Source organism: Mizuhopecten yessoensis, unplaced genomic scaffold (genome assembly GCF_002113885.1).
Source record: "Mizuhopecten yessoensis strain PY_sf001 unplaced genomic scaffold, ASM211388v2 scaffold1961, whole genome shotgun sequence".
Classification (NCBI taxonomy): domain Eukaryota; kingdom Metazoa; phylum Mollusca; class Bivalvia; order Pectinida; family Pectinidae; genus Mizuhopecten; species Mizuhopecten yessoensis.
The window spans coordinates 1,630,579-1,641,566 of NW_018404308.1; the positions used below are offsets into that span (position 1 = coordinate 1,630,579).

The 10,988-nt window shown below is 37.4% G+C and overlaps 1 protein-coding gene across 3 annotated transcripts in view; it reads left to right on the forward strand.

Moving 5' to 3' along the window:
* The window catches only part of LOC110443840 (endonuclease/exonuclease/phosphatase family domain-containing protein 1-like), a 52,849-nt gene that overhangs the window by 37,256 nt on the left and 4,605 nt on the right, over positions 1-10,988 (forward strand). For all 3 annotated transcript variants that reach the window (XM_021488268.1, XM_021488276.1, XM_021488284.1), the window contains exons 5-7: positions 8,283-8,411; positions 8,748-8,883; positions 10,671-10,724. In XM_021488268.1, the coding sequence (XP_021343943.1) occupies positions 8,283-8,411; positions 8,748-8,883; positions 10,671-10,724 (319 nt within the window). The remainder of the gene's footprint in view (positions 1-8,282; positions 8,412-8,747; positions 8,884-10,670; positions 10,725-10,988) is intronic.

The following is a 10,988-nucleotide window of genomic DNA, read 5'->3' on the forward strand; positions in this document are numbered from 1 at the left end:
AGCTCAGGGTCCTGACAAACTTAAGTTAACGTTATACTTAACAATTTTTTACTCAAATTGGTACATATTTCAACAACAAAATTAAATACTGTAGGACTCAGGTGACCGTTAAGGCCCATGGGACTCATGGACCGTTAAGGCCCATGGGGTTCCAATTATTGTAGGGTTTGGTTTCAACACTTGAACTAATATTATTAATATTTACTGAGGAAGTGTATGGGTCTTGTAGACATGGCAAGTACATGCCTGATTCATCTGTTGATGGTAGACTTAGGGGAATCTGCTGATGGTAGAAATAGAGGAAACTGCTGATGGTAGAAATAGAGGAATCTGCTGATGGTAGAAATAGAGGAATCTGCTGATGGGAGGAATAGAGGAATCTGCTGATGGTAGGAATAGAGGAATCTGCTGAAGGTAGAAATAGAGGAATCCGCTGATGGTAGAAATAGAGGAATCGGCTGATGGTAGAAATAGAAGAATCTGCTGATGGTAGGAATAGAGGAATCTGCTGAAGGTAGAAATAGAGGAATCTGTTGATGGTAGAACTAGATAGAGGAATCTGCTGACGGAAGAAATAGAGGAATCTGTTGATGGTAGAAATAGAGGAATCTGCTGATGGGAGAAATAGAGGAATCTGTTGATGGTAGAACTAGATAGAGGAATCTGCTGATGGTAGAAATAGAGGAATCTGCTGATGGAAGAAATAGAGGAATCTGCTGATGGAAGAAATAGAGGAATCTTCATGGGTGAAACTTTGCACCAGTATTCCAGACACAAATACCTCCAGCAAGTTTGTATTTCAGTTCTCTAGATCCAAACTTAATGGACGAAGGGTATTGGGGCCATCAGGGGCATTCACATCTTTCAAACATTGTCTATTTTTTAAAGTCAGATGTACTGGAATGGTCAAAAAGTAGGACTCATCATCACTCTTGGGTTGCTCAGATATTCTAAACTCAGGAGAAAATATTGATTTTTAAAGTTGATTTATTGTAATGCATTAGTTATTGAAAACTTCTTTGTCCTTCATCAATTACTGCAAAGACAATTCAGTACCTATTTCCCCAAATGTCTAGATTCTGATGTTGTCACATGGTATGTTATTATCTACAGCTCCAGGGTTTGGCTGTTAATACCCAGCCAGTTATATCACGGATGTTACAGGTTATCTTGTCACATGGTCTGTTGGTCTGTCATTGTCTACAGCTCCAGGGTTTGGCTGTTAATACCCAGCCAGTTATATCACGGATGTTACAGGTTATCTTGTCACATGGTCTGTTGGTGTGTCTACAGCTCCAGTGTCTGGCTGTTAATACCCAGCCAGTTATATCACGGATGTTACAGGTTATCTTGTCACATGGTCTGTAGGTGTGTCTACAGCTCCAAGGTTTGGCTGTTAATACCCAGCCAGTTATATCACGGATGTTACAGGTTATCTTGCGAAGTCGGGTTACTATCTCACAAATTATTTCAATACACGAACATAACTGGATATCATCTATAATAATCTCCTTCACTGACTCAAGTATCGACCTGTAAATTGAATGTTTTGGCCCAGTGAATTTCTGTTAGTTTTTCGTACAATTAATTAAATTCTTGATTGCATTTATTGCACTGTAAATGCATTTATATACACATCTGTTACGCCTTCGGAATTGGAGGTTATTACCTAGTTATTTACCAGTGGTGTGTAGTCATGGATACCCTGTTCATAATGATATACCTGCTGGCTCTCAGGTGATGTGCATGACTGATATATAAGTAAACTTAATATTTGAGAGAAAAACAAATCGAGAGCTGAGGCAGATTGTAAGTTGAATACTAGTTGAGTTGTATGTGTTGAGAGTCTAGTGTGCGAGGCAGGGTCCTACAATGGGTACTGTTACTGGAAAACAGAGGTTGGCTTCTTCATTTGGTGCTGAAATTGTTTTATCTGAATGTGGTAGGTATATCAAGGTATCATGCAGTCAGTAAAAACAATGGCCCCTGATGGATGATACCAGCCTGTGATTTCTAATGTTACAACAATTCAAACAAAGTCAAAGTTATTGCAACCAAGCAATTTCCAAGCATTTCATACAGCACTATCTGTCACTATTTATAACACTAGTATGACCAGTGTATACTGTGTGTAGGTATGTAACCTTGCCAAGTAATGCATCAATAGAAAACAGGGTGTCTATCAGGTACTTAACAGTTAATCAACTTACAATTATCAGTCAATGTCCAATAATACACAAATACCTATACACTCCCTAATCCCTGTAACATTTAATGGCCAGTATGACATACTGACCATTAAATAGGTAATGATCTGTAGTGTCCAAGTATTGAAGCTATATACACAGAAACTATACTGTACAGTCAGGCATTGGGACAACAGATAATATGTACGGTACGGTCACACCTCTAGACAATAGATGTGTAGCATACAATCACACCTAACATATGGTCACACCTAACATATGGTCACACCTAACATACGATCACACCGAACATGACGGTAACACTTAACATATGGTCACACCCAACATACGATCACACCGAACATACAATCACACCTAACATACGATCACACCTCTAGAAAATAGGTGTGTAGCATATGATCACACCTAACATACGGTCACACCTAACAAACGATCACTCCTAACATACGATCACACCGAACATGACGGTAACACTTAACATATGGTCACACCTAACATACGATCACACCTCTAGACAATAGGTGTGTAGCATATGGTCACACCTAACAAACGATCACACCTAACATACAGTCACACCTAACATACGATCACACCTAACCTACAGTCACACCACTAGACAATAGATGTGTAGTATACGACCACACCTAACATATGGTCACACCTTACATACGGTCACACCTAACATACGATCACACCTAACCTACAGTCACACCACTAGACAATAGATGTGTAGCATACAATCGCACCTAACATACGATCACAGTGCACCTAGCCTACAGTCACACAACTAGACAATAAATGTGTAGCATACGATCACACCTAACATACGATCACCCCTAACCTACAGTCACACCACTAGACAATAGATGTGTAGTATACGACCACCCCTAACATATGGTCACACCTTACATACGGTCACACCTAACATCCGATCACACCTAACCTACAGTCACACCACAAGACAATAGATGTGTAGCATACGATCACACCTAACATACGATCACGCCTAACATACGATCACACCTAACATACGATCGCACCTAACATACGATCACAGTGCACCTAGCCTACAGTCACACCACTAGACAATAAATGTGTAGCATACGATCACACCTAACATACGATCACAGTACACCTAGCCTACGGTCACACCACTAGACAATAGATGCGTAGCATACGATCGCACCTAACATACGATCACAGTGCACCTAGCCTACAGTCACACCACTAGACAATAAATGTGTAGCAGACGATCACACCTAACATACGATCACAGTACACCTAGCATACGGTCACACCACTAGACAATAGATGTGTAGCATACGATCACACCTAACATACGATCGCACCTAACATACGATCACACCGAACATACGGTCACACCTAACATACGGTCACACCTAACATACGATCACACCTAACATACGATCACACCTAACATACGGTCACACTTAACATACGATCACACCGAACATACGGTCACACCTAACATACGGTCACACCTAACATACGATCACACCTAACATACTATCACACCGAACATACGGTCACACTTTAGACAACAAATAAAAAATCCAGGGGGCAACAAATGCACAGTGTAAAATTACACCTCAAGACTACAGATACTAAGTGTATGATCACTGCTTCTGTCAGCATAAAGACAGGGCTCCGATCTACAGATACAAACTGTATGGTCAGGGCTTGGGACTACAGATAAATAGTGTACGGTCAAGGCTGGGACTACAGATACTATATTGTAGAGTCAGGGCTTGGGACTACAGATAAATAGTGTACAGTCAAGGCTGGGATTACAGATACTATATTGTAGAGTCAGGGCTCGGGACTACAGATAAATAGTGTACGGTCAAGGCTGGGACTACAGATACTATATTGTAGAGTCAGGGCTTGGGACTACAGATAAATAGTGTACGGTCAAGGCTGGGACTACAGATACTATATTGTAGAGTCAGGGCTCGGGACTACAGATAAATAGTGTACGGTCAAGGCTGGGACTACAGATACTATATTGTAGAGTCAGGGCTTGGGACTACAGATAAATAGTGTACGGTCAAGGCTGGGACTACAGATACTATATTGTAGAGTCAGGGCTCGGGACTACAGATAAATAGTGTACGGTCAAGGCTGGGACTACAGATACTATATTGTAGAGTCAGGGCTCGGGACTACAGATACTATATTGTAGAGTCAAGGCTGGGACTACAGATACTATATTGTAGAGTCAGGGCTCGGGACTACAGATAAATAGTGTACGGTCAAGGCTGGGACTACAGATACTATATTGTAGAGTCAGGGCTTGGGACTACAGATAAATAGTGTACGGTCAAGGCTGGGACTACAGATACTATATTGTAGAGTCAGGGCTCGGGACTACAGATACTATATTGTAGAGTCAAGGCTGGGACTACAGATACTATATTGTAGAGTCAGGGCTCGGGACTACAGATAAATAGTGTACGGTCAAGGCTGGGACTACAGATACTATATTGTAGAGTCAGGGCTTGGGACTACAGATAAATAGTGTACGGTCAAGGCTGGGACTACAGATACTATATTGTAGAGTCAGGGCTCGGGACTACAGATACTATATTGTAGAGTCAAGGCTGGGACTACAGATACTATATTGTAGAGTCAGGGCTCGGGACTACAGATAAATAGTGTACGGTCAAGGCTGGGACTACAGATACTATATTGTAGAGTCAGGGCTCGGGACTACAGATACTATATTGTAGAGTCAGGGCTCGGGACTACAGATACTATATTGTAGAGTCAGGGCCCGGGACTACAGATACTATATTGTAGAGTCAGGGCCCGGGACTACAGATACTATATTGTAGAGTCAGGGCTCGGGACTACAGATACATTCTGTCGGCCTTGTATCAGTCTGATGCTATCTACCACTGAAGTGTTAGGTGGGAGAACTTGAATTCATTACAAATATATAAGGAAACTGGTTCCATATCGGTCACNGGGGGTGATTAATGACTGGCTGATATGAAGGACATTTATCAAAATTCTCACAACTTTGCTTTTATATATTCATTGTGTCCAGTTAGTGATACATCTTATATTCACTCAGTGTAAAGAAGGGAGTGGGCTGTCAATGGGCTGTTAATGGGTTGTCAGTGAAAAGTTATTATAAACAGTTATTGTTTATATTATAAGGGATCTATCATACATGTGATGAGGATGGTGAATGACAGCTTAGGACATTAATGGAAATCAGTACATTATATTAGTCAAGAGTGTGTTCTTACGTGGGAAGTTTGAAATGTTGGAATGAGACAAGTTATAACATAAATATTGCACTGGCAAGCTGACGGTGGTTTGTTTTGCGTGAATGGAGGGTAGAGAGTCCCACACAAAAAATCTGTATCCATAGCATTACCTGGTTCTTGGGTCGGAGATTTTGTGTAATTTGAAGACAGATCAGTTGCATAAGTTATCTCAACGCCTTCTCAAAATCAGTTATAGCTGACATCACAGGGTTTTCTCCTGACTTAATTATGATGTATCAGGTGCTACAAGGATGTGGTATGGAATTGCTGTAAAAGGTTAAAATAGCAGATGAGTAAGGTTGTTGATATTTTAGTCAAATGTAATTTAGACATAAAAATATCAATTGAAACACAGTTTCATTTTGTTGATTATGAGTCATTTCTATTTTTCTGTGTACCATGATAATTCTGTGTTTGTGATCCTTGTATTACATATTAATGTGGTCAGGGTGTGTGATCCTTGTATTATATAGTAATGTCGTCAGGGTGTGTTTGTGATCCTTGTATTACATAGTAATGTGGTCAGGGTGCGTTTGTTATCCTTGTATTACATATTAATGTGGTCAGGGCCATTCTAGCTTTCGTTGCTGCAGACAGTACGGGAGAAATACTTAAGAGTTTTTCAAGTCCTTTAATTAACTGACCACAAAGGAAATGGCATTCCCTGTCAAATATTATAAACTACAGTAATATTGAAAATAGGTTCTGTGATAAAATGGTCACTGGTTAATAAAAAAATTATGGTCCCTGGTTACTGTGGTAAAATGGTCACTGGTTAATTAAGTAACATGGTCTCTGGTTCCTGTGGTAATATGGCCTTCGTTACTGTGGTAACATGGTCCCTTGTTACATTGGTAATATGACATTCGTTACTATAGTAGCATGGTCCCTTGTTACTGTGGTAACATGGTCTCTGGTTAATGTGGTAACATGGTCCCTCGTTACTTTAATAATAATGTCACCATAGTATTGTCACTGGTTACTGTGGTGACATGGTCCTTTGTTACTTTAATGATATTTTCACCATGATAACATTGTCACTAAATTAACATTGACAGTGGTTACAATAGTAACATTGACACTGGTTACAATAGTAACATTGACACTGGATACATTAGTAACATTGGCAGTGGTTACAATAGTAACATTGACACTGGTTACAATAGTAACATTGACACTGGATAGATTTGTAACATTGACAGTGGTTATAATAGTAACATTGACACTGGATAGATTACTAACATTGAAAGTGGTTAAAATAGTTACATTAACACTGGATTCAATAATAACATTGACAGTGGTTACATTAGTAACATTGCGGTGGTTACAATAGTAACATTGACACTGGATTCAATAGTTACATTGACACTGGATAGATGAGTAACATTGACAGTGGTTATAATAGTAACATTGACACTGGAGTCATTAGTAACATTGACAGTGGTTACAATAGTAGCATTGACAGTGGTTACAATAGTAACATTGACACTGGATACAATAGTAACATTGACACTGGATACATTAGTAATACTGACACTGGATAGATTAGTAACATTGACACTGGATAGATAAGTAACATTGCGGTGGTTACAATAGTAACATTGACACTGGATACAATAGTAACATTGAGACTGGATACAATAGTAACATTGACACTGGATACATTGGTAACATTGACAGTGGTTACAATAGTAGCATTGACAGTGGTTACAATAGCAGCATTGACAGTGGTTACAATAGTAACATTGACAGTGCTTACAATAGTAACATTGACACTGGATAAAATAGTAACATTGACACTGGATACATTGGTAACATTGACAGTGGTTACAATAATAACATTGACACTGGATACATTAGTTACATTGACGGTGGTTACAATAGTAACATCGACACTGGATACATTAGTAATACTGACCCTGGATACATTAGTAATACTGACACGGGATACATTAGTAATACTGACACTGTATAGATTAGTAACATTGACACTGGATAGATTTGTAACATTGACAGTGGTTATAATAGTAACATTGACCCTGGAGTCATTAGTAACATTGACAGTTGTTACAATAGTAGCATTGGCAGTGGTTACAATAGTAGCATTGACAGTGGTTACAATAGTAGCATTGACAGTGGTTACAATAGCAGCATTGACAGTGGTTACAATAGTAGCATTGACAGTGGTTAGAATAGTAACATTGACACTGGATACAATCGTAACATTGACACTGGATACAATAGTGACATTGACACTGGATACATTAGTAATATTGACACTGGTTACAATAGTAACATTGACACTGGATACATTAGTAATACTGACACTGGATACATTAGTAATACTGACACTGGATAGATGAGTAACATTGACACTGGATACATTAGTAACATTGACACTGGTTATAATAGTAACATTGACAGTGGTTATAATAGTAACATTGACACTGGATACATTAGTTACATTGACACTGGATACATTAGTAACATTGACACTGGATACATTAGTAACATTGACACTGGTTATAATAGTAACATTGACAGTGGTTATAATAGTAACATTGACACTGGATACATTAGTAACATTGACAGTGGTTACTGTAGCTGTTGCCAGTTTACTGTAATACTGTCACATTTTGGGAAATGAGATCCTGAAACAAGTTAAGAGGTTACATGCATGACTTCTTCCTAACATAGGTTTATTATTTGTGATATCTACTTTGTAAAATTCTAAATAGCAGTCAAAAGATTATATATTTATTTCAATGTTTTGTTTTAGGCCACAGAATACAATGGTTTCCTATATGACACTTCACAGCGAATAGAACTGAAGAGTTCAGCACTTCTGGAAAAAGCCAAAAATGCGGCCAAACCTTTTGTGAGGAAGCCATTTATTGGTGTATTTAAGGTAACTTCTGTGATAGATAGCTGTGCTTTATAGTTGTTATATGTATTCCACTTTTTACAGAAATCCCCATGGTTAAATAGTGTACCTAACTCGTAAGGTATTTGGGTATAGCTGCATGATAGATGTCTAAATGTTTACACAAGTAAGCAGGAAATTACAATAAGGAACATGCAAGATAACATTTAAGTTAGTGTTGTGAAGAAGTGTCACTTGTATCTTTGTTAAAATGCTTTTGTCCTTCAAATAAAGAAATACTTAAGATTTAGTTGAATTCATTACCTGGTATACACACTAGATTTAGTGAGTATTTATAATACATGTTTTGTCGCCCCATAGATCCGTAAGTTTGACTGTGTCGTAGTGAGTGTACACCTAAAGGCCACCGGACTTAACAACCAGGACCTGCCACGGCTACAGAAGGAAATAGACCAGGTACCACATGTGGTGGAGGCCATAGAGGACCACTACCCAGGTGGGCACCACTTACACCTGACATAGCTCAGGATTCAAGCTCAGTCAGAACTTCCTGTCTTTTTTGAGTCCATTTATATACACCAGTTTTAAAACATCTGAAGGTTCTCAGAATAGATCATGCATCAAATAAAACACTTCTTTATTTCAACCTCTTAGTGACAAGTTATTTATTACGATAGTTCTCCTTTTTGTGTGTATTCTTTTGTGTTTTTTTCCAAATTTATAACAATGCAAATATATCATACATAAACATTATTCCTCTCACACATTACAGTTCATTCATTAAATATTCATTTATAATAAACTTCATATTTCCAGGTATAATTAATAATTAATTATGTTTATGTATAATTAAATTACTGCTAAATTGTGTCTGTTATATAAAAGCATTGTTTAGAAGTGATAGAAAAGAGGTTAGAGCAGGTCCTAGAGGTATATAAGGGAAAGTAAGACTCAAGAGAGAGAGAAAAAAACAATGAGGGAGGAGGGGGGGATTGAGAAACAAAGAAACCATATAGATGTGTCGGAAAGTTCAAGGAGTTTTACATATAAGTATTTAGAAGTACACGTTTATATAAGAAGATTTGAAAGTTATATGTTCATATTTTGGCAAAGACAGGGTTTCAGCAGTATTAATTAGACTTTCCCATTTTTTCCATTCTATATTGAATTCCAATAAAAAATAATTCACTTTTATTAACAGCAATATATCTCTGAGTAAAATATGTGTCCTTGATAAGGTTTCTAAGTGCAGCTACTGACAATGACATTAGTAGATTGAAAATGCCTATTTGGTATAACAAATATTTAACAGTAGGAGCCAAGTGTTTATTTTATAAGCAATGGTTTGAAAAGGGTGTTATAATTATAAATGACTTATTAAAAGATAATAACTCTGGTATTTTTTATAGTTTTATAGAATTTTCACAAAAAATTGATGTAGAAACTAACTTTCTTACATATCAAGGTATTATTAATACTATAAAAAACTACATGTCCAATGATGATACTTTAAATACTTTGATTAGTTATCCATACATACCCTTAAATTTAGAAATATTTATGAGGCATAAAAAAGGAACTCAAGATTTTTATAAGTTGTTGTGCCAAAATAATACCATATCCACTGGGAAAAACAAATGGAATGAATTGTTTGAATTTGATGATGACACATGGAAATTGATATATATGATTCCTTTTACAGTAACTAGAAATTCAAAATTAAAATGGCTTCAATACAGAATAAATCAACACATTTTAACAACAAACTCTTATCTAGTTGAAGCAGCTCTTACAGATAGTGCTCTTTGTTTTCAATGTAAGACTGAAATAGAGACAATAATGCACACACTATGGTAATGTGAGAAAGACTTTTTACAAAATTTTGAGTTCCTTCTTGATGCATTGTTAATCCCATTTGGTTTTAACAAGGAAACCTTCATTTTCGGTTTATTTAATCAAAATAGTATCAGTAGTAGGGTAGATAATACCATAATTTTACTTATAAAACAATATATTTATAAATCGTGATGTTTACGATAGTTATCTTATAACTGGAGAAAATTTAGAATTTGACAGTTTTGTATGTTACAATATATGAATCCTTTGCTAGCAACACACTACTGTCCGATGGAAGTTAATGTATTCCTCCCACAGACACGTATATCCTCAATGATGGCCACCAGTAATCATGATTACCATTGAGAAAACAATATTTCCACCGTATATTTCAGTGATTGTCTATTATTATCACACATTATAATCCTAATGAACTTCTTCCCTCAGGAGAAAAGGATATTATCATGATGGGAGACTTCAACCTGGCCCCCCAGAAGGAAGGTAAGCACTGCTGTAACCAGTATTATAAACAATACATGTCACTGTAAAGGGTTACCATGTACCTGGGCCCCAGAAGGAAGGTAAGCACTGCTGTAACCAGTATTATAAACAATACATGTCACTGTAAAGGGTTACCATGTACCTGGCCCCCTATAAGGAAGGTAAGTACTGCTGTAATCAGTATTATAAACAATACATGTCACTGTAAAGGGTTACCATGTACCTGGCCCCCTATAAGGAAGGTAAGTACTGCTGTAATCAGTC